The sequence below is a fragment of the Atractosteus spatula genome, chromosome 2 (genome assembly GCF_055471065.1).
Source record: "Atractosteus spatula isolate fAtrSpa1 chromosome 2, fAtrSpa1.hap1, whole genome shotgun sequence".
In the NCBI taxonomy this organism is placed as follows: Eukaryota; Metazoa; Chordata; class Actinopteri; order Semionotiformes; family Lepisosteidae; genus Atractosteus; species Atractosteus spatula.
Genome location: NC_142707.1, coordinates 10,888,811 through 10,914,673, shown reverse-complemented (window position 1 = coordinate 10,914,673; position 25,863 = coordinate 10,888,811). Strand labels below are relative to the sequence as shown.

General features: G+C 35.2%; 1 protein-coding gene across 1 annotated transcript in view; it reads left to right on the top strand.

Annotated features, from left to right (window-relative positions):
• Window positions 1–6,759: 6,759 nt before the first annotated feature.
• The window catches only part of zmat4b (zinc finger, matrin-type 4b), a 107,017-nt gene continuing 87,913 nt past the window's right edge, over window positions 6,760–25,863 (top strand). The window contains exon 1 of the mRNA XM_088935558.1: window positions 6,760–6,892. Coding sequence (XP_088791684.1) covers window positions 6,806–6,892 — 87 coding nt within the window. The 5' untranslated portion in view covers window positions 6,760–6,805. The remainder of the gene's footprint in view (window positions 6,893–25,863) is intronic.

The window sequence follows — 25,863 nt, the reverse complement described above, 5'->3', positions numbered from 1 at the left end:
GCCTGAGACCTTAAAACTTCAGTTTTCCTATTTGCTTCCAGATATACTGGTAAAGATTTTCTGGCAACATTTTTTCTTGATGTTGATAACCTAATGTTACAACTAACTTCACTGAACATTGTTTACTGAATCTGTTTTTGTTTTGTTTATTTGGACATTTTGCAATTTCCACTTCTTCAAATCAGATTAATGAACTATTTTAAAAAAATAATATTGTAAATAATTAAACCACTGGTCTTTAATTCATGAGAATTTGATTTTAGAGAAAGAAACATGTTTTATCTACTGCACAATTGACTTTAAGTGACATCTAAAAAAGTTAGATTATTTAATGTAATTCAAAATTGCTTCCAAATTGAAAACAAAATGCTTGTGACATTTATATTCATGAAACTTGTGGACATCAGGCAAATACATACAGTACACTATACACATATTATGTATGTATATACAGTACAGTACAGTATATACATATTATGGTATATGTATGATATGTTTGTGTACATACTGCACATTAAAGAAAACCCTCTATGCATATATGTTTTAGTATATTGATTTGGGGTAGCAATTACATGTTTTTGGTGTCATTTTGATTAATTGATTATTCATGAGTTACTGTGATAAACCTTGGAGATTTTGTTTTATAAGCACTAAATCAATGCATTAGTGGCTGCATTGATTGGGCACAAGTGAGATTATCTAGTCTGTTGAATGTCAAGTCTGGTGAAATTCAAGCCAAAAAAACAAAGAAAGGAACCAATGAGCACACACATCTTATTAAGAGAACATCTTTGTTTCGTTGGTATGTTGGAGGCCAGACTTAGTCAGCTTATTATCTATAATATCTACTGCCAACAATTTCTAGCCTGGAAAGACATTATACTCATGCATAGTCTGTCAACGATAGACCATGATCCGCAAAACTGACATTTCATTCACTTGTGATCCTCACTTGCTTCTTTACCTGTGGGCCCATTCTGACATGACCTGACAGTGCACCTGCTACAGAAAACATTTCTGTCACTTTCCTGACAATTTTGTGAATCTGAAACTTTTGTGATATATTTCATTAGATGCTCAGTATATATTAATAAAACAAATGATTAACTCATTCAGATACAGCTCTTATTGATTTATGGTCAGTGGGACTACAAACTCTCAGATGGCATCAGTTGACATTTTAATACACTTTTAATACACTTGATTATTCACCTTGGCTTGGCTTCTAGTCCCATAATTAAAAAACATGTGAGACTATTAAGGTCACTCTCACTTAGTTAAGTCGAAGAAACTTGGCAAAACATTTGGCAGCATCATCTTGAAGTCCAAAATCTTTATGTATATGTAGTATAGAGAACATCTTTTAGACACTACAAGATATACACTATACTGTCACAGCTAGCAAAATCCCTTTACATTGTATAATATATAAAACATATAATAAAAAGCATCATTTGTTTATTGTGCATTATTTTAGAATTATATATAATAATAAGTATATAATACTGCATAAAACTGTAAAAAGTAATCCACATTAGCAAACCATGACAAAAATTCCTTTAAGGATTTTCTTTTGAGAGTTTAGATAAAACAAGTATTACTACCATCAGTGCAGACAGTTTTACATTTCATCTTCATCGCGGTAAAATAAAAAAAAAATCCCAGGTCCAGTATAGCATAGAACAAAAGATTTTATAGCCAAATAATAAACATATAATAGGTGTTATTGGGTAATACATTATTTTCATGATTTGTAATATCACCTTTGATAGGCATTCATTACTGACCACTAGAATTTAATAGATCTGGAATGTAATAATTTTGGAGAGTATACAGTGCCTTGCAAAACTATTCACCTCCTTCCAATAATTTCCCCATTTAATTGAATTAGAACTGGCATATACACATTTTTAAAGTGAATAATTTTAATCACACCTGGAATACTCAAACTGAGCACTGTTATGGGTAAGTTAAATATCATTAAAAACCACAAAGAAAAATTAAGAACTGAAATATGGAGATTGCTTAAGTATTCCTCCTTTGCTTCCGTAAACCTAAATTAGTTTAGGTACACCAAATTTCTCTGACAAATCCCACAATTTGTGCAATAAAAGTGGTTTGCATGATTTCAGAATTAATACGCATGCTCTGTATGGTCCCTCAGTCAAGCAGTGAATTTCAAGTACAGATATAACCATTCGACTGTGAAGAACAAGGAGCTTTTGAAACAACTCTGGGAAAAAATGTAGACAGGTACCAATCAGGGAAAGTGTATAAAACAATTCAAATACACTGAATATCCCTTTGGAGCACAGTGAAGCTGATCATTAAGTGGTAGTGTATCGTACCACTGAACCACTGCCTAGATCAGACTGTCCCTGCAAACCTAGCAGCTGGGCAATGAGGTCTATCTGGACTGGCATCCATTGTCTGCAAGTTAGTGTCTTGATCACTGCAACCCTGTATTGAACTAAATGGAAATTGAAAACAAAGGATAGATGTTATTTTTTATAACTCCGGAAAAGTAGACAAATATATTAATGATACAAAATAAATAAATGATACAGTAACATTAATTCATTCAAAATAATATTGGAATTCCATTTTTGTTGTTAACTTCTATATAAATTAATACTGCTTAATTATTTAATAGCTACTGGAATAAGACAGGTTGTAATAGAAACTATAGATATTCTCTTTACTTGTCAACACCACTTTCTAGAATACCAACCTATTGAATTCTTCTTTTCCCCTTTGGAACTCAGCAACAAATTGTTCTACTGTGGAAAATGGGAACAAAGCTTATAATAAATTCACTGTGCAGTTAAAGGATATTAAACAAAATCAGCCAGAACTGATTACACATACTTGATATTTGGGAGGAATTAGAATGATACTGATTGGGGTGATAGAGCACTTAAGACCAAACACAGTCACATGCATTCATATCAATTGCTTTCTTCACATACAGTACATTTGTGGTTTTAAATTGATTATGTTACTTGTAATGAGAAAAGGCCTACTAGTTATACCAATCGTCCTATTAAGCTCCTTTGTAGTTTAACTGAATACATCTCTTTGATAGTAGCAATGTACAAAGAGCCTTAGGTCTTGTAGCTACACTAGCTGTGTGTCAGTCTGAGATAGAATGATTTTGTTCAGGTGGGTAGCTGCATCAGTCTGCAAAGGACCAAGTAACAGGTTTATTCCATGCTGAAAAGAGAAGAGAGAAAACACAACGTTTTGGCTTTGAAGCCTCCTTCAGGTGTGAGCTGACACCTGAAGACGGCTTCACAGCTAGAATGGTCTTGGTTGAACATAAGAAAGATTATAATTGAGAGGTAGCCATTTAGCCCATCTACAGTAGCTTGATTGGTTGCTAGTACAATACTAAATGATGATATCCAGCCTTTTTTTCAAAGAAACCAGAATAATCAAATTTATAGCTTTTTCCAGTAACAAGCACCATAGTTTATTCCAGACAAAGACAAATGTTTGTATACAAAAATGCCTGTTCACTGCTCGCAGTTTTAACTTACAGTACTTCTCTGTAGTATCCACTTGTACGTGTTTCTGAAGATTGATTCAAAGAATTCAATCAGGCTGACTTCACCTATGCCTTTGTGAATCTGGTCCCTTATAATCCCCTTTTTCTCCCATGTTAATGTTAAGACAAAAAAGATTCATATGAATGCATTGCATTTAAATTCAACCATGAACAGCACATTTTTCTAGTTGGTTGCTCTAATTAGTGGTTTGAATGACATGCTTGTGATTATATAAAATACAAATATGCTACATGTACAAGGGCGTTATTTACAAAAATGAAATATTATCTTTACTCAACTTTATGGACACATCACCTGACAGCAGAGGAAACATATGCAATACCTCCATTTTCAGGTAGGGGAATTTAAATACTGTCACAGCTCTCTGAAAACGCAGTGGTTAAATCCATTATGAGCCCTCAATGCAGTTGACCAAATTGCTGCAGTCAGCTTTCTCATACAAATGGGTACTAGTCTTAGCTGTGTAGTTGACCTCTAACAGTTTATCATTCCATCCATCTCTCCTGTCTGCTTAACATTTCAGAAACTGGGATAAACCTCAGCATTGCAAGCCTCTTCTAGGCTTGGTTAGCACATATCCTTTCAGCCCTTGTGATGGACCTAAATCTTTTACTTTCCAGCTTTACTGCATATGCAATCATTATACAGTATCTACAGTACCTAGGGTGTGACTGATCCTGACTTTTTACTCCCTACCTAACACAAAATGGGGTGCCAGTTTAAGGGCTTCTTAAACACATTAAAAATAATATAAAAAATGGTAAAGAGTTCCCTGGCTTAGATTGCTACAGTACCTGCAGGGGATTCACATGATTTTGATGTAATTATCCATCCAGAACACTGCCAAAAATGGGTTCTACCAGAGCAGCCCATCTGATAATATCATTAAGAAAAGCAAATAGTTTTTCATTGTAATGACAGTGATTTTCTCTTCTTGAAATAAATGTAATAGCCTATTCAATGCTGTTTAATTAGATTTCTTAACCTTTTATTTTAATTAAATATTAGAATATTCACATCTTGCTGAGTATTTTTGCACACTGTAATTAGCATAAAACTTTTTCTCACCCAGTTGTTGTGCTGAATTGCCTCCTCTCAGCACTGCTTAGAGTGGAAACCTCAATGTGAATAATTCTCGTCTCTCTAACACGAGAAATCACCACCAACTTGGACCTTCTAACTAACTTAACTACCTCTTAACTAACTCTCCAAACTTAAAAGAAAACTGAGTTACATCTTATCAAAATTACTGTGTACTGTACTTTCTTAACTGTAGAAACAAACAGTGCAAAAATACTTTAGTATGAAGTGGTATAAATGAGCTTAGAATTTAGTATAAACGAAGAGTAATACAATAAGTAAAACACAGGGCTGTGGTTAGTTTTACTGTCTTGCTGCGCTGAGGCCTGGGTTCAATTCCTCGGGTGCTATCTGCGTGGACGTAGTGTTTGTACCTCATTTGTTTGTGTGGGTTTCCTCCAGGAGCTCCAGTTTCCTCTCACAGTCCAAAGACATATTAGTAGGGTAATTGACTTCTGAAAAAAACTGGTTCAGGTGCGAGCGTGTGCATGTTTGTTGTCTGTGTGTGCCCTGCGATGGACTGCTGTCCCATCCAGGGTGTATACTGCCTTGTGTTTATTGCTTGCTGGGATAGACTTCAGCTCCCCCTAAACCCTGTATTGGATAAAGCAGTTAGACAATGAATGAGTGGAGATTAGGAACTTCAGTTATAGTAACTATGAGGCTTGCAGATACAGCCTGAATGAGTGTAAATGTCAGAATAATTACCACAGTTGGATATAGTCTTGGGCTTCTTCCGCATAACTTACTGTAAATAGTGTGTTACAATCTATTTTTTACCCACTGAATCCTAGTCACCTACTCAGAACATTCATAATTAAGGTCGTGGCTAAGGTCAATGGACTGGTGTCCCATTCAGGGTCAATGGATAGGCACAATCAGTGCAATAAGTTCAGCAACAATTGCTCTTCTAGAACACAAGAAAAGTTAAACGGCTACTGATTTCTTTGCAATACAACATGACATACAGCACAAGCACAAATCCCTCTATTTCTTTATTAGAATTAACAACTTGTGCTGTTTGTTTGATTAAAAAATAAAAACAGAAAAAAGGTGTAATCAGATTTGCACTTGGAAAAGAGTATGTGTGATGTCAGTCATGACTCATGATCAGAAATAATTTTCCTGGCCTCTCCTACTGTCTATTTTGGGGACAAACCCTTCCCTTTCACTAAGCTCCCCAAGAAGCAAGCAGAAAGAAAAAAGGCAGGAAAGTGGCAAATGTATGAAAAAATGCTTTCAGCTACTGTACACTTGCAACTGCTGTAAATAAAGCTGCTCTATTTCATTTTCACCACCACCACCATATCATAAAAACTTTAAATTAAGCAGACACATTAATCGAAGGGGATTTACAGTAATTGCAATTTGTTACCTCAAAAATAAGACATAATAAAAATTTTAAAAGCACTACAAATAAAATAACCTTGGAGACATTTCTCTAAAACGAAGAAGTTTTATTATGTAAAATTCTTTGATGCTTACTGTCCATTTTGTGTAAAATAATGCGTTTTGGATAGACGGGGCATAAAACATTTCCCCTTCCATTTAAATCTAATTTCTGAGTTTCCTTCTGCACAAAATCAACGATCCTTAATCTTCAACACTACAGAATTGATTTAATCAGTCGGGGAGAGTCGGGGACACGATGCAGTGTTTTTTTTTTTTAATTTCTAGTGCTTTCAAAAACGTGAAGCAGTACGTCAGGTAGATTCAATATGCTGTTTTTATGTACAGAAATTAGTAGTGAAATCAACACGTGCTTCAAAACGCACTGTAAAAGGCAAACATTTGCGAAGTCTGAGAACTGAAACGTACAGTAAGTGTAATTTAACTTTTTTAAGTTCGAAAATCTGCAGCGGACCTGACTTTCATATTACGAGCTGGGTTTCTCGTGGGCCCTTATTCCTACTGAACCTCTCTTGTGTAGAACTAGGAGTTCGCCTCGCAATAAACGACAAACTAGCCAATCGTTCGGTGCAGCTGACTGAAGCGAAATTGACAGTTTGGTTGCGGCACGCTGTAGTACTACTACTACAACCAAAGAACCAATGAGGTAGGAGCGGGGCGGAGAGCTCACTGCGATGTTACTAGAGTACTGCAGGCAGCTGTAGAAGTGTCTTGCATTAGCAACAAGCAGTCTGCTGAGGTAGTCAATGGATTATACTGTGTCACTCCAAGTGCAGCATCAGCTAACGGTGTTTCCTACCCATTTATACCAGGGATACAGTTTGGAGTTACAGGTATGGTTTAATTACAGTTGTTATGTTGTATTTGTGGTATTCTATCCCAAAATAATTTCCTCCTTTAAACTTTACTCAAGCTAGATTTGTACAGCAATTATTCATGTAACACGTTCTCAACACATTGTGCTTTTCACCACCCTTTGTACTTCTGGAGTTATAAACGGAGGTAGTGTATAGCAGTCTGTTGTCCTGTATTCATGTACAGTATCTTTTTGCTCATCGGGGAATTGTTCTGTTTTGATTTGGGTAGTTGCGTTTGAAAGAACGTGGATGTATTTGTTTTAATGCACTCCCAGACTGTAGAAGCGATATTTATACAACACCAGAGATCTGAAGATTGGATAAGAATACCTCGAGTAACTAACAGACGCAAACGTTAAGTTGTTTCGTGCAGTACTGTACAGTACATCTGATTCTCTAGCACAGTGGACACGGTAGTACTGGAACCATACAAGTATTGCAGTGTCTTCTAAAAAGGAACTACTGCACCCTGTAAACCATAAATAGGTGCTCTGGGATTATTTGTGTAGAAACTTTGAATGGATCTCTAGACTCCAATGTTTCCTACCAACGGGTTCAAAATAGGTGGTTTACCATTTAATATGGATGTTCTATACTACATTTGCTCTGACATTAGTTACGGTGTGCTTATACTGTACCTTAGTCACCTCCTGTAACTGTATCACATCTTGTTTCTAAACGCAGATTGTAATTTACAGAGCAAATGTGCTAGCCTGTTTGACAGGTTGCTTCGACGGTTTCCAGGGGAAAAGGAGATGTACCCCTTTTGTTGCACTTGTCTGCCGTCTACGGGATGTATTAACATTAATGTTTAGGTAACATGGTATGTTATTATATAAAATAGCCAGCACTGACATATTTCGTGTCGTATCCATTTCGAAAATATTTAAATTTACCGTAAAGTCTTTAGTATCGTAGAAGTAATGAATCTTTACAGGTTTTGCAAGACTTAATTGTTCTATTATTATCGTCACAATGGTGGGTTGTTGGTTGTTGCATATTACAGTTTTATATCCAGCTGTGTTCCTCAGTGTTTTTCCCCCTAATGGGTTAATTTTTTTAGCTTTTCTTTGATTTAATACTTCAACATGTGCAATTATTCTGTTTGAAAGTTGTCTTTAAAATATACTGTGAAATATCCAGTAATAATCTTGCACATGCATTTGTTTTTATGATCCATTCCCTGGATTGGGTTTTTCTCATTGAAATAATAATATTTTACCATGTGCAGAATTTATATCAACATTATAATATTTACTTGTTTATCGGAGTGTCTATGAGTTAGCGCTTTAAGATTGTGTCTTATCAGTTACGTAAGCACGACTTTATTGTTTTAATAGAAAAATATCGGTCTTCAGTTAGAGACCTAATCTTTAGCTGCACTTCAGTAATTTAAATCTACTGTTCAGTCAGACCACTTGATAGGAACAAGAGGGTGTAAAAGCAGAGGGTCCATCTTTTCTTTTTGGCGTAAACTTTGAAAATACAACTGAATACAAATACCATGTATTTGATAGCGAATTAGCAAATACGCATCGATTGCATGGCTTTTGCAACCTAGCAGGTGCTTTTCATATAGAGCTGCAGTTGGTCATAGGTGATGCAGAAATACTCAGGCGTCATCTTCGAGCTTCACTTGTCCTCGCTGAAAACAAATTCACGTGTCTTCCACAGTAACTGTTGGCCGTACATGTATTCCATATTTCGGAAAGTAACTATTTTCTTTACAGGTGCAACTGATTTTTACAGTAAGCTGTCAAGTACAGTACAGTATATCCAACGCACAACAACTGAAAGTGAATAGTGGAATACAGTAGCTTTCCACTTATTTATAATGAAACGTAAGATTAGTCTGATATGCATTCATTTAAAAAAATCCACAGTAGTCCTTGAAATCTCGAGGCTCAAAGGTTTCTCTGTGTTTTTAAAGGTAAAACCTACGTCTTCACCCCTTGTAAGTAAAGCATTGAAAACATTAAAAGTACAAATAAGGACAGTAAAAATAACGAAATAATAAGAGCACTTTAGTAGGAAATTATGCAGAAGATAATGTTCTCTTCTTACTTTTTAGCGCTACGGATAAATCTAATAGTGAAGAAAACAATCGTGTTTTTCATCAGATGGACTGTCTGTCCATTTGGACTGTCAGTGAACAGACAGGTGCAAATCGCAACGAACCGCACGCAGGCTTGTCAGCATCACAGTAACACTATGTTATAAAGCCAGTTGAATTTACTGTAGGCAGCTTGGTGGTGTCGTTGGGATAGATGGGATAGATTCCGGACTGGAGCACATTCTATGTGAAAATTGCATGCTATTCCTATGTTAATATGAGTCTATGGACGCTTGTGTTTCTTCCCATTTTGCAAAGACTTGCTGGTTAAGTTAACTGGCATCCCTGAATTGTTCCTAGGGGCATTTGAGTGTGTGCCTGGCGGTACTGGCATTCTATCCAAGGTGTACTCCCACCTTGATTTACAGTATGGTTCTCGGATAGCCTCTGCATTACCATGACTTAAGTCAGTAAGTAAGTACTGTAGCTTTCTGATGTTGGTTGGAAGAAATTTACAAAACCTGCTCAATATTAAGCATTGTTTTATAGTAAAATACTCTAAATTAGTTAAATTTGAAATTACTATGGAGATCCACCATTGTGTCATATTATTTACAATTTACAATATTATTTACAACCTATTGAATCAATAAACGTATTATTGGTGGCAGTTGTGGTGATGATTTGAAGACTGAAAATAAATAACAATGGGCTTTGATTGCAATTTGTTTGTTGTGCAGTGAATTGTTTGATTCAGACTACCAGAAATATTCTGGTCAAATAACTTGGAATACTACTAGTCTAAATTAGTGTTGCCAAGTTGGTGTATTTTATGCTAGATCTAGCAGAAGCCAATTAACAGTGAATGAATTAGCCCTTTGGCTGCAGAAATCATGGTACTGTGTAATGTGCTGCAATTGGGAAAATTGAGTTCATACTATAGCTTCCTCAAAAGGAAGAATTAAATTCATTTACATTTAAATTAATTATTTTTGAAACACCTTTTGTGATAAGGGGGACTACATTTATAAAAAAAACATTTGGAAAAACCAATGTGTTCATATACTGTATATATAAAGTCAGTGCGTATGTATCTTCTATGTCTCAATGTACAGTATCTTCAAAGTCTTTCTGTATCACATCTGGAGTTTGTCTTCTAACAACGACTAGCACAATAACAAAGTGCTGGATTATTACTGCCCATACATCACTTTTTGGTGTCCCTTGTTTGCTAGTTTTCTAATGTCAATTCAATATCCTGCTACTTCTGCCAGTTCCATGCTCACCACCATTGGTGAGATTTTGTAAGATGTACTGTATTTTAGGGACACTGGTCCTGGATGTTTTCCAGCACAGTGCCAGCAGGAGTCCCTAGAGCATTCTCTCACAGCTGTGAAGCAGACCTAAATTCTAGTTCAATAAAGATAATGGGAGCATTAGTAACCTTTTTTAATCCTACCTCCAAATTAGGTGACTGTTTTGCTCTATGAGACTGAGGGTTGATTTATAATAGTTCTACCAGAAGTATAAATTGCAGAGCAGAAAAAAAACAACACAATATATCTAACAATTCAAAGTGATATTTGTATTAAACTAGTGTTGATTTGTTGCTTTTTTATCTTTCTTTAAGTTTAGTTTGCCGATTAGAACTCCATGAAACAAGAAACATTACATTTCTTGTAGGGGGGTTAATGACCATGACTGATATTAATGTTTAAAGTTGGAGATCAGCTGTCAGGCTCTGTATTGATTAATCTGCACCTTTTACCCTGGTGAGAACAAGAAAGGGAATTCTTCAACTAACCATGTTTTCAGGTTTCAAGTGCCAACTGCGTTTAATTAAAATAGAAATCATTGCTTGAATGATAATAACTTGGCAACAACTATAAGAAAATCCTCCTTTAAAACCCATAAGAAAGGTAAATGAATACATTAGAACTTATCTTGTTTTGTTATCAGCATACAGTGCTCTTGAAAATGCCAGTTCACCTTGAAAGGATTTTACAAATGCCTTATTCTCATGTCTATCCTAACATTGTCATGTGCCAAAATGGTAAATACTTTCCAGCTCTAGTTATTATCTTCTTTGAATATTAATTGCCTGACTTGTCTTTTGCATAAACAGAATGAAAAGCTGTTATTATGACATACAGTAAGTGTGAGTTGCAAGATGTTTCATAAGTATATTAGCATGTTTTGATGCTTGTTGCTTATCCCTGATCAGACTATACAGTAGATTAGGTCTATCTGCTTAGACCTAATGTTTTTAAATATTCCAGTATGTCTCTGGAGCTTTAAGCTTATTTTGGAACAAGGGATTTGTATCTCCACTAAAGTAAAATGGGTGCTGCTTTATTACCAGAAAACAAAATATTAATAACATGTCTAATAAAGTACTTAATCCTATTTTGTAATTAGCTGAATCCTTCATTTTAATTAAGAAACAAACTAGGCTTTACAGCAATTGAATTTTACTTAGTGAGAAGGTAGACAAAAATAGCAAAGTGATTATACTGTTATCACCTTGCATTGTCTGAGTTTAGGGAGCATCCTTGAATTGTTATAGTATTGCTCATTATAGGCATGGGGATTGATTCAGTAATTATGAAATCTACAGTTGAAGTGCATATATTGTCTGATACTTCAGGAGATTAAGGTGAGATTGCTTTGTATTGAAAGTCACAAACCCCTTGGACAACTAACTCTTAGAAGTACTCTTTTTCTACTTAAGTCAAAGAACAGCATTTCAGCTGAAAAAAGGAAGTGTAATTAAACCAACAATCTATTTCTTTTTTAATTTTTATTTCTCAATGAATAATATGTTTTTTGTAAAGTTGTAAGAACTTGGAGGAGTAAAAACTGTGATTCTTCCATGGCAAATATAGTTTATTTATAACTATTACTTGAATCTGTAATGCACTTTTCATCCAGAAGAATCTCAAAGCATGTTTCATATAGTATAGATGTGGACCCACTTCACCTACCACTGAAGTGCTGCACCCATTTGGGTGATGGGTGTTAGCTGTTATGTGCCAGCAGCCTGCCTACATAGCAGAGGTACAGCAGGAGTCAAACCCCAATGTATTGCTTTTTAAAATTGTACTGCAATTCAAGAAGGTGGTATTTGATTGCTTAATCAAGTAATCCAAATAATGGATGTGAGAAGTGCAATTAATAGGTAATGCAAGTGCAATTTATACATATGAAATTGGGTGGTGTTGTTCCTTGCAGTTAGTGCTATTGCCTCATAGCACCCTGGGAGCCTTCTGTGTGGAGTTTGCATGTTCTCCCTAGGTCAACAGGGTTTTCTCCAAGAGGATTTAAACAGGTTACCTCCTACAGTAAAGAAACACTTGCTGTCCAGGTGAACTAGTGTTTATAAATTCCCTTCTGTATTTGTGAGAGAAAAGCAGTATATGAGCCCTGTGAAGAACTGGTGTCCTGCCTAAGTATGGTTCCATCTTTCCTCCTGTTCATTCCAGGATAGGCTCTTGCTCACCAAGACCTTCTAAGAATAAAAATGTGAAAACAGGTGCCTGGAGAAAGAGTTACTCTTTTGTGCTATATAATCAATTTGATCAGTGCTGTTCAAAATGATCAAAATATAATTAAAATATTTTTCTCATTTTGTTTTGCACTGCTTGAAACATGATACTTGACTGAGGGCTAGTTAATGTTTTGGTTTAGTCTAGGATATGAGCAGGAATGATGCAGGTGCTATCTTAGTTGTCTGGGGTCTAATTAAACATTTGATGTGGGTCCAGTTGAAATTCCAGGTGTAGTATATTCAAATCTCATTGCTTTATGATCTAAATTGAACCTGGCAGTTTACCAAAATCCACAAGAGAAATACAAGGATGGCAGTAAATCATTTTCCTGGAAGAAAAAAAATGTTTTCTGACTAACTAGTGTATTTTAATTAAAATAATAAAGGAATACTGATTAACAGAAACACTACGCTCAGGAATTGCGATTCTCAGGTGTCACAGTAATTTGCTGCATGGATGTGTGTATTTATTCAAAGGCTCTGATCCCCAGCACCGTAGCTGCTGGTAACCAAAGGTGTCAATCATGCTGCACTCCCAAGAGGCTGACAATATTTTACAGAAATCCTTCTAGGAAAGAAGGTAGAATTTTGGTTTATAGCATGTCAGGCTTTAGGGACTGTTTATGCAATATATTAACAGGATTCAGTTCTGGTATACTGTGTTTGTCAAATAAGTCTATCTTTAAATATCATGATAACTCTACATCATTGACAATAATGGTCCATGATTCATCTTCATTTTAGTCTTATTGACTATCAAGTCAGCTTTTTTAAAAGGAAAAGGTCCCTGTACATGGCACATTTATATGGTTTTATTCTCTAATTTTGTTGAGCTCCATTCTTATAGTACAGTACAGTATGTTATCTTTCCACTGCAGTGGCATCTGTAATTGTCCCTATATACTGTAGTTCTATGTAGCGTCTTCTTTTGATGTGCCAGTTAGGATGCTGCAATTTTTAGTTTGGCTATTAAACATTTGTGTTTTCTGAAAAGTGCTGAGAGCTCTTACCAAGTTTCAGCTCTTAGTTGAATACCTCCTTAGGTGATCAAGTATCAGTCATTCAGTATATGCAGAGAGTGAATGAAATAGCACCTAATATGTATATCAAAATCATAGTGTGATAGGCCTTCCTCTTAATAAGGTGGCTTGTGAGGCCTGATAGGTGAATGTTTCACCAATTATCTTATTAAATAATACCTATCAAATACACCTTAAGTGTGACTATTTGCAACTGTTTGAACCCTTAACAGTCTCTAGTGGTAGGTCTGTTGTAACTGCAATCCTTACTACAGCAGGTCTAGCACACATATACTGTATTACTGGAAGACTAAATATTTACTGTATGTTTTAACCTCCAAATAGTTCAATAATCCAAATAATTTTGACTAGACTCACAGAGGAACATAAGTGATTCTTTTTTAAAGGAAAGGTTTATGTTTTGTGCTGAAAACCTTTTTCTTTTGGCCTAGTTCAGTGTTTTTGCCCTACTACAGAGTTTATCTGTAGTAGAAGACAGATAAACAGGATTACACAACATAAGTATTTGTCTCAGTTGCATTCAAGATCCAGTTTTTATTTTTGTGTATTTAAAGGTCTATGTGGCAGTGAATATCAATATCTGTGATTTGCACTGGGCTAAAGATAGATTAACACTAGATTAACAATTTACAAAAGTATCAAAAAACAAGGACATGAAGTCAGTTGACCTAAACAACAGATAGTAGTGAAATGAAAAATTACTAAAGACAGTCTCTGCAGCATTTAATGACTTCATTCATTGAGTTCTATCAAAGGTTTAATAGGTACTCGTGCATTCCACCTTTTATTAATCTAGTCATACCTCAGTTGAATTGATGAATCAGATACAGAAAAAAATCAGAAAGCCCAAACATTTTCTAGCTGTCTGGGGAAAGACATAACAGCTCTGGTTTACAAGGTGGGAAGAACCCAGTGCACTTCAATGGAACCAGATGGCAATCAAACTCAGGATGTGGGCAATGTCTGCTATTCTCAATATACATACACTAATAAATATATATATATAATGTTTATAACTAAATAATAGACCAAAAATGTCCTAAAACCTTCCCATGTTTTATCAATTAGTATACAGTATATTGGAAATGGTTTAATATAGCTCCAGTGCCTTTTAAAAAAAACACAGTGACACTAATTTAGAATTCAAAATGTACAGTATAAAGGAAAGTGAATAGAAATGTCGGCATAATAAATGTCTCAGGCACATCTATTATGTCTTGGTTTAAACAGTAGTAGTTGTTTAAATGCTGAAGCTGTTTATTAATTTGCAGCTGAATTTCTGCTGTCGAGAAGCTTCACACCTTTCTGATCAAGTCTCGGTATCTGTAAGCCCCTTTTTTCACTTCTTACTTGTTGCAATCTGACAAGATTGAATCATCCCACACTAAAATAGCAACGAAACCATCAATAGAGCAAAGCCCCTACAGACCACAAGTAATAATTGCTAGGAACCAATTCCATCACCAAGCTTCAATAGCACAGAGCCTTGCCATTCTGCAATTCCTAATTCACATTTTAACAGCAATATAGGTTCATAATACTGTTGAGAAGGTAGCAAAAGAATACAAAAGGATTAAAGAGCCGTACATGCATTTAGCGCAGTTTATGAAAGAAAATTAGAAAAAATGCCTGCAATGTAGAAAGATGTGATAATGTATGGATCTCAATTTTGTTTAACTTGTTTATTTTGAACAGTTTTTTTTCAACTGTTCCTTTGATAGTTTAAGCTGTACACATTGGCTTCATCTGAAGAGATTGTCAGAGATTATCAGAGATATATCTGTAGTTTTTTATAGTACATCAAGCCTTTAAATTTAAAATGATTTGAATTTTCTTTAGGTACGATTGTTTTGCATTGGATCTTTCAAAATTGATTCAAAGCATATACAGTAGATGCATTGAATAAAGTGCATTGAATGAAGCCATTGTCGTTCACCCACTTGTGCTGACATCAGCAGAGAAAACTAATAAATTACCTTGTGTACTTTAAATGACAAGCATATGTCATTTAAACACACAAATATTTCAGACCTCCAATATGGCCATATTACTAGCAGTCAGAGAAACAACTCTTCCTTGTATGTGTTAGTGGTACGTCTCATCCAGGAATCTCAGTGCCTGAAGATATTTCAATCAAGATGTTCCAGCTGATAGCAAAACACATATTCTCCTTGACCAAGAAAATGCAACATTAGGTAGCCAAACAGAAAAAAGTATGGTTACAAATGTATAATTTCCTGCCAATAGCAAGAGGCAAACTGAAAAAATTCTATTCTTTAACTAGAATATTCAGCTTCCTTGTTATTTTTAAAACTGAAGATCGTGATTTGACATCATCTGGGTCAAAAGCCAAATGCCATAAATATGGAATTTTATTTGATTAATGTAACTGATCAAGTAATTTTCTAACACAGTTACACCAGAACAATCCCCCGCACACATAAACAAGATGACCATGAAAGGGTAGGCAGACTTCTACAACACACCCACTTGATAAGACCTCTCAGTGACAGTCCTCTTCAAACAAGTCACAGATTTCACAGCCCTGTACCAGAGGTCTAACATCGATCCCAGGAGGCTGCAGGGCTAGATGTGTGATACTGAGAGCCAGTGTTCATCCAATTATGCGAACTGCTTGGAATCCTGGGCACAGTCCCAATAGTGACATGACCTAGGCTCAAACCCCTGAACATTACCAGTTGAGCCACATAGGACGCCATCAGGATACAGCTGTTCAAATGTCAATGGATTGCCTTAAAACCTAGACCTTTGACCTTGTGCTCACTCATTAATCAACGGTCTTTTCAGTGGTCTTTGCAGAATTTGCAAATTACCAGTAAATAGAAAGATGATGTATTTCATTAAAATCTGAGATGGGTAAAAATGACAGTTATAGGTCAGTGTCAGTGTCCCAGATGGATATGCTCACCTCTGATCTCTGATCTACAGTATGTCTTTTAAGATTCAGGGTATAGAATAGAACTTCTCAGAAAAATGTGTATAAAATTCAATTTTCATTAAAAATCTATCTGATTTTATGTCTTGCAATCCATTATATTAACCTGCTATATGTAGATGATTAACAGTATCAATTTGCCTCTTTATTGATGTGTCATTACTGGGGTTTGAGGGCCAGTATGTCTTTTAAACCTTGCTCAATATATAGATCTGTTTTCTGGCTTTATGTATAATCTTACAGGTTTTGGCTGTCATTTGACTGAGGGTGAACAGAACAAGTTCATATGTTGTAAAGGATTAAGGCACTGCATATATCATTTATTTAAAAGAGATCCCATTATTGCAACAGATATGTTACTTGTAACAGATTTTACACAACATTAGCAATGTATTTTGAGAGTCATAAAAATTGGCTTCAGAACTTCATCAACTGCAGTCTCAGGGCTTTATTTTAACTGTAAGATAAATATTAAAACCTCCTTATTATTGCTGTTTCTGTTTGCATTTCCTTGAGTTTTAATTCAGATTGTACTAAGATTAAATATGGCATTTCCCTCAGATTCTATACTTCTAATCTACCAAAACATTAATTTTCTTTTACTATGTGTTTCAACTAGTATTCTTAAAAAACCCTAAAATACCTTTCTGATGAGCAATTTGGGTTGAATATAAAGCATTCAATTTACCTAATGTCAAATTTCAAACACTCCATATTAAATTTAATAATTCCTATCTCATAGTTTATAGTCGTGTGTTGACTCTAGCACAATAAATAAAAATAATGCTTCTGAATGCATGAATGGGTAAATTACATACTTTATTTTTGTGTCAAAATAAAACATTCAGAAGACGTGTGGGAGGTTCACTAATGCCCCTTTAGTAGAGCATTTCTTAGTAATCAAACAAACTAGACAAAATTCATTATTCTTGTCAGTCTTACCCCTTTCACACTTTATCAGAAACCCCCCCAATAAATAAGAAGGGTTACAAATGAAAGGCTATTCATTCCACAGTTAGTATCTAATTGCTCTTAGGTCTAATCCAGCTGTTTCTTAAAAGAAGCCAGTTGTATAGGCTTCAACCAGATACATGTGTAATTCATGTGCACAGATGTACTTTGGAATGATGAGGGTTCTTTGGCTTGAGCCACTGTGCTTGAGGGACTGCGCCCTGGCCATGAGGATGAGATCTTTAGAACTTCTCAGTTCTAGAGCGTTCTACAAGGAGCATGATGGGAGTGCTGGAATCTTCCAATGTGACCATTGGAGTTAAAGAAGAATTGATATGCAATAAGATTGATAGGTCAGTGGCATGACTTTGGTGCTGCCTTTTTTCATGATGATTCATTTATAAATTCCATATCTTAAAAACAAGCACCTCTTTCTTCAGAGTAAAGTCTAAGAAAAATAACTGTTACAGTATAGATAGATAGATAATACTTTATTAATCCCGTAGGGAAATTGATGTGTTACAGCAGTCCAGCCCAAGACAAGCAAAACAGACATCAGAATAGTTATAAAACAAAAGACAAACAAAATAAATAAAAATAAATGAATACATAGGTGTGTGCAAAATGTGCTGATCATAGTCGCTGTAAAAACAATAAAATATGTGCAAAATGTGCATAGGTTAATACAGACTGATCGTCCAAAAAGTACAATGGAGTAAACATGCTGTCCATAGAGGAGCAAATGAAGGGCTAACAGTCCTAGCCTAGGGCAGCGTTATACACCCTGACAGCCGCCGGGAGGAAAGACCTGCGGAAACGTTCCCTTGAACACCGTAGCTGGAGCAGTCTATTGCTAAATGTGCTCCACTGCCCAGTAACAGTCCCATGAAGCGGATGAGAGGTGTTGTTCATGATGGCTGTGAGCTTGGTCAGCATTCTCCTCTCAGCCACCACCTCCATGGGGTCAAGGCTCATCCCCAGCACAGTGCCATCCTTCTTGATGAGTTTATTGAGCCTATTTGCATCTTTTGTCATGATGCTGCTGCCCCAGCACACCACACCGTAGAAGATGGCCGCCGCCACCACTGATTCATAAAAAATGTGTAGCAGTGTTCCACACACACCATATAATCTACAGTATAAGCTACAACTAGACAGTTCGCCTTGATATGTATGGGAACAGAATGAGTAATCTCAATGAGTTTCTGAACTGGTAAAATAAGGTTTTGGAAATATTGAAAGGCTCACAATAATTTGTTTTGTAAACTCAACACATAACTAATTTATGTTTTAGCATTTCCATGTTTTCCAGGGGTCACTGGATTGTAATGAGAAAAAATATAGATCCAACAATCTAGTTAATTATTTTTGTTTACTTTTTATTTGCAGAATGTAATCAGTTATAAGAACTTACTAGTCTGGTAAGGTCTAATTCCCACGGTAAAGAAATAATTATTTTTTATTTATGAGCTTGAATTATCATTAGGTTGTTTTGCTCTGTTCTCTCCAATTGATTGGGGTTGTTGAAATGTGTCCTGGTTTGACACCTGTGTGCTAACAAATTTCTAATTTGTGATCATTTGCAATGTTCTTAATCAAGTCTGTAATATTAAAAGGGCAGAAACACGATAATCATGCAGATATTGGGAATAATTGGAGTTGAATAGAGATTTGCAGGAGCAGAACTTTTGGTACAACTGCTGAACCAGATCATGGAGAGTAAAACAAAAGTTGCATAATGGCATCTTTTTTTCTTGTCACTATTTGTTTTCTTTTCTCGGTAAACAGAGTTACATTTTTTTCAGCCTCAAAGAGCTAATGCTTGCATTGTGTTAAAAAGTGCATAATGTAGTAGGAATGTAAATCAAGTTAATATCAAGTACTGGGAAATATAATCTAATGTAATTATCTGTAGGCTACTTTTTAAATAAACCATTGAGGTGTTAATTCCTTGAAGAGTCCTGTAAGAACTGTTTGGGGAAAAAGAGAGTTTAAAATATTTTCCATTCAACAGTGTATACCATAAAGAAAGACTAATTGTATCTAATGAGAAAAATCCTTTCACGTGGTGTTGCATAACTATTATCTAATTATTGAGATTTTGCTTAGCAGGAACTAACATGATTATAACCATTCCACAATCAGATGAAAATTACATTTAAAAAGAAACATTTTTGCTTATAGAAATGACCAGCAATAAAAGCAATAAGAAAAGCATTTATTTAATTAATTTGTTTTCTGTCTTTCAATAATAATGAGATTGTTTTATAACTTATTACAAGACAGAATTAACCATTTATATTCTTGCATCTTTTTTTCAACATTAAGTGTTAAGAATGTAAATGGTCACTCAAAATCATGTAATTGTGTAATATTTGTTGCAGCTCCACGTCAAGTTGTGAATGGTAGTAGTCATGTGTGATGTGATTATTAATCATATGTTAGAGATTGCACATTAACCCTTCCTTCTGTATAAATTAAAAATATCCACTTCTTTAATGGGATGCTCTGCTGTTGGCTCAAAGGCACATTTATCAGAATAGTGTTTATTCACTCTAATCAATAAAGAAAAGAAACATGACACATACATTTTATGAAGTACTGTTGACTCATTTTTCACTTTCATGTTTTTTTACATTGAGAATAAACAATTTATGACAAGGGAGATCTGTCTATATTTGTACTGTGTACTCATTGTAGCACAAAGAGTACATTAGACCATCAGTGAGAGCATTTATGGGAGTTTGCATATGAAAATATTCATTTGATATTGGAATGGTTTGTTATTGTATACACATTTATATATTATTTATATAGGCTCCATCTCACCACAGGCCCTTTGAGCGTAACTTTGAAATTTGCAAACAACAGAGTATTATAAAATTTGTTTACTTTGTTACAGACAATATTAACACAAGTCCAAATTGTAAAACTGATCTTGTTGTGCACAAAACTGATTAAAATTGAATTTTGAAAATTAATATGGCCAGATGGCTTAATGACTGTTGACGTAAGTTTTAAAGGTAAGATGAAAAAGAAATACTGAATATGATGTATCCGTATTTTTTAAAATCAGACTTTAAATAACCTCTGATAGGTACCATTCTACATTTCACTGTTTTCTCATTTAATATACAGTTATAGACATAAGTATTTCTGCTGGTTAGAAACTTAGAACTGTGCTCAGATGTACTGTATCTATTTGACCCTGGTGAGATAAGCTAGGTTAGCTTTGAATCTGTGATTGATCCTGTTGTAATTGATTATTGATCATTCGTCTGATCATAAATCTTGTTTTTCTGGCCCATGCTCTGTCAATGATGCTTAGAAAGGTTGTGACTTGTGGCAAGCCGCACATAATATGTTGAAAGTTTATAAATTGTATGAGTGTATAAATTAGGCTTATATATTTAATATCAGACATTATTATAAACATAACAATGTTGGGAAGAAAATGAAAAAAACCATAAACATTTATTATGTTTTAGTATTTTCTCATAGTTAAAAAACATCTGAGGCTTTGCCAGGGCCTTAACTACAAGCAAGAATATTATAGGATTTTAATACATTCTATCTTATCTTATTGTAGTTTAATAATCATCCAGGCCATGAAAGTCTGACATCATCTCTCACAAAAATCTTGTATTTCAAAGCCTGTGATCTGTAAGTGCTGAGCCCTTTTTTTGGGTGTATCAGTATCCATACAGAAAATTTAATGGCTCTCTGTAGAAATGATCAGGTTTTAATTAACGCCTGCTGGAATTCTGTACAATGTTTACTCCAGGTCTCCAGCCTGAGAAGGACCTTGTGCTTTTAATAGTTCTTAAATCAAGAGCAAATTGACCTGTTTTATCGCTTAATTACCCTGGTTCAACCGGCAAACAGTGGGGTTCTGAGAACCATTGTACTGTGTGTCTCCACATGTTGACCACACAGTATTTGTTTCTTTAGCAACTCATTATTGCTCGGTCTTCCCAATATATATTTAATGTAATTAAATAAATCCCTTTTGATGCTGAGTTTTTACTTAATTCACTCAGTTGTGAATGAATTCCATGTGTTCCATTTGTAAACAGAAACATTTGTAATCTTATACCCATGTGAATAACTTAAATCCAACAGCCGTTGAAATCAGCTGTATTGTCATTTTGTCATATTACACATACTGTAATTCTACCATACTGTAGCAGAGCATGTGTTGGGAGCACAGGTGAATCACCAAGGGGCAGGGTCATCTCACTTAGGCAAGCCACATTTTTCAAATTCTCACAAGGAAATCACTGAATTGGCTGCACCTGGAATCTGTCGCTTCCTATAAAAGCAGTTCCTGAGGCAGTCAGATGTTGTCTTTTGCACAGACCTTCATAGTCTGAACAGTGAGCATTTAGAGGAAGATACAGTGGTTAGAGAGATCTTATGTTCCAATAAATCACAGAAAGATTATAGTTGGGAAATTTTGGTAGCAATGTTGGTTGTTTTCTGGGTTGGGATGCCAGTAAACAAGGAGGTGGTTAATAAGTATACCTGGCCAACCTGGATCAACCGAGTGAGGCTCTTGCCACTGATATCAGGGGAATTAATACTGTTACAGTTCATGTGGAAACCCTTTGCCATGCTATCAGAAAGGGGGATCTTTCACACATGTACTTTTCTCATACATTGTGTATATATTTATACTCTGCCCAATTATCCCTGCAGCAAATATTTGCAGTCTTCAAAGAATTAAACAAAAACAGTTGGTTTTAGGGTTGTTTTGTATTCAGCTTCTTTGTGCTTTGTTTAGATTGTCTGGACATGAGAACATAGAAAGTTACAAAGGACAGGAGGCCATTTAGCTTGTTTGATAGTTGGCAGACTTCTAACATTTTGAGGAGAGGTTAAAGTATCCTGCAGAACCTATATTTATATTAAGCTATGTGAAACTCATCAGTAGGTACTGCAATTCGAGTAATTTAACTGAGATTTGAATATTAGGGAATTAGGCTAGCTTTAAATAGAATGAAGCTAGAAAGGACTGGGTGAGTGTGTTGGACTGTGAATTTGTTGAAATGCAAATAAGTTATAATAGATGTAATTATTTTGTGTTTTTTTAGCTCACCATTGCCTAAGGACTTTGGTTTTTCACTATTATGATTGCATTATTTAAATGAGATCAAAGACTGAGGAATCAATAGTTTCAGTCCAATAGCCATCTGAGGTTCATTCTGTCTATTTTTAAACAATGTACGAATGCATGCTTAAATGTCACATTGTGTGTTAAGATGGCTTTTATAACATTCTCATATCATTTCCTCAATGAATTTAGCATTTACTGTATGTAGTATTGTTACTTTTTAGTTGTATGAATAAACATTAATAGTTATATTTGTGATAATAAGAAAACCATTGTTAACACAACAGTTCGAACTCTGTGTATTAGACTTAAACAGGTCTTGGCATCAGGATTGCTAGGAGTTTCTAATCTGAGCTGTAATTATATTGGTGCAGCCTGACCTCCTGTGATGCTGGAGTAACTTCATTATTGAATCAGTGAGGGGGTTCTATTTTCACTGTTTTTACCAGTGACACCATTTTAGTTTTCTGAACAACTGTAGTGTGGGTCTGACGTTGAACCCTTGGCAGATCATATATACAGTAGCTGGAGGTGTATTATATTATCTTATTATATATTTAATAATAAAAATATATTTTGCTCCCTTGAAAATATGCTAAGGGAAGTACTGGCTAGTACATTATCTAGTTAGAAGTAGGCCAAAAAATAAAATGCGAAAGTTTAGCACCACCAATACATGACGATTTTAATTCTAAAAATTAGTAATGTATTAAGATATCCTGCAACTGAAGATTCAAATACATTATCCGTAGCAAAGAACAGATGCTTCAGACAGATTAAGAAATATTCTCTGGAATGTAATGAATTTTCTCTGTAATGCAGTTTCCTTCCTGTGTTTCTCTTCTCTAATGTAATAAAGGTTCAGAGGTCCAGTTTTTGGCCGAGATTTACTCTGGACATTTTCTAATGATTGGAGACCAATGAGATTCATCCCACTGAATTTATTGACCACCTTGAGTCCCAGCTCTCACAAACACGTCTGTCTGACACAAAATACTGTGATTGATAGCTGCTCTGAGACAAGTAGATCGGCGTGCAAGCTTTACTTTCAATGCAAAAAAATTGGTTAGTTTAATAAAGAATGTCTTAAAATGATTAATATGATCAGTCAAGTGTTTTGGATTACATTACGGAGGCACGTTTAAGTTTATCTCAAAATATTAAAAATAGGCTGTGACTCTGTAATGGGCTCATTTATATTGTGACTGTAGTTTTTTTTATATGATTAAGTACTGTATCTAATGCTTTGTTCAATCAAAATGAATAGTTCTCTAGTACCCTCCGGTCCTTTACAAACAAAAAAAGATATATGTAAACATCCATTTGTACTGTATGTCAATATTGCAATATTTTAAAAAGACAAGTACTTGTATTACAAGTTATTTATAAAATGAGTTACACTCCTATTGAGAACTGGATGGTTTACATTTCCAATGTACCAGATACTGTTTCTCTCTACAAACTGATTTTGAGAATCCCAGGTTCATACTATGTTTAAAACTCTTCTATCTGTTGAAAAGCCCATGTGAACCAATTAGCATGGTGTGTCTTTTGAAGGAGCTTAAGTGGTGTTCCTTTTAGTTGATTAAGCTCTTTAGATTGATGACCACCTGCCTGAATTGTGCTGATGCTCCCTTGTGCAAAGCAGATTGGGAAAGGGAAGCCTGCACTTGTTTGGAATAGGTAGGATTTTTATCACCTAATCTTCTGCTACCAGAGTCAGTGTGCCAGATCAAAACTCAGAACTGATTTCAATTAAAATCACTCCCTGTACTAGTTGAATTTGGGTAGATTTTACATCCCTATGCATCATTTATACAGATGCACTTTAAATTTAATAATTAAGGAGAGTGCTAACGACTGCATCATTCTTCTAAAGAGCTTCCAGTCCTGCCAAAAGGAAGGTTTCTTTCACTGGATTGTCCCCATTCTTTTCTCTCAATTTCATTGCACCCCTCCTGCTAATCAATTCATGAACAGGTATATTGCAGGAGCAACTAATGCAATGTAAATTGAGACACTTGGGTCTTTAATAACAACCTTCTGTTTTGGATTAACTCAAAATAAGTATGGCTTATTTAGAAAAAATAACAAAGTCTTGGTAAAAATCATCTTCTTTCTACCAGTAATATATGATGGTTTATCCTGAAACTCAAACTAAATCCCTGACAGCTCAACAATTAAGAAGACTTCTTATTCTTCAGTCCTTAAAAAGAACTCAAAAAGATCCTTCAACCCTTCAGTTAGCCCCAGTTCATATAGCCACAATGAAACCACAGCTGTAAGTCCTGTGGTAGGGGTCAGGCTCTTACCATTTATGTTTAATTTTATTTAAGCAGAGTGCTACTAATGTAATATAATGTTTTCTGAAAACATAATGTAAAGGCAATGCTATTAAATGCACTTTTATCTGAGAGTGCTACTGAGAGGGCATTGCTAAATTATTACTTTCCATCTTTAATTAAATAAGTTGGAAAGTGGTAAACTTTTCAGGTTATATTGGAATTCTTGGTTAAAATAAACCAGAGGTGTCTAATCTTGGTCCCTCGGGGCCAGTGTTTCTGCAGCTTTTTGTTCCAGCTCAGCTCTTACCATCCTAAATTAGCTAATAATTTGTCTGATTAAGCCAATTTAACAACTTTTCTTCTACAGCAGCTCTTCAAGTGCCGGTACCTTTGCAGAGACCCAGAAAACACACAGACACACCTGTTGTCCAAGACTCTGACTGGATAGCCCCGAAAAAATATTATTATATCTTATCTTAGCTTTTCTGTCCCATACCCTTAATTTAAATCCACATTGGTCCATGTAAAAATACATTACATTCTTGCTGCTAATGTTCTTAGATGTACTGTATACCTTCTTACTGTATACAGTCCTTCATAAACATCTTGTATAGTTTTATTCCTAACATTTCAAAGTGCCCTGTCCTATTTCCATTCAGGAAGAGCAATCGCCTGTATTTTAACAAAATGTACAGTCCAGATGTCAGTGCACTTCAGGGCCTTTGTGCATTTTGGCATACCTCCAAAAACCCACTGTTCTTATATCTAGCCTAGACAGACCAATTGTTCCACAAGCCCAGTGAAGCCTACAGCTGACCCCCAAAACAAAAGTGAAGTTTTAATTCAATGCTATATGATACCACTGATGCTGTTGCAGTATGACTGTGGAGAGGAAATTCATTGAAAATATATGGCCTGAGCATGCAAAATTAATGAGCTCTAGACAAAAACACATATTGTTCTGTTTTATCTGACATCAACATGTAAGGAAACACTTACTGT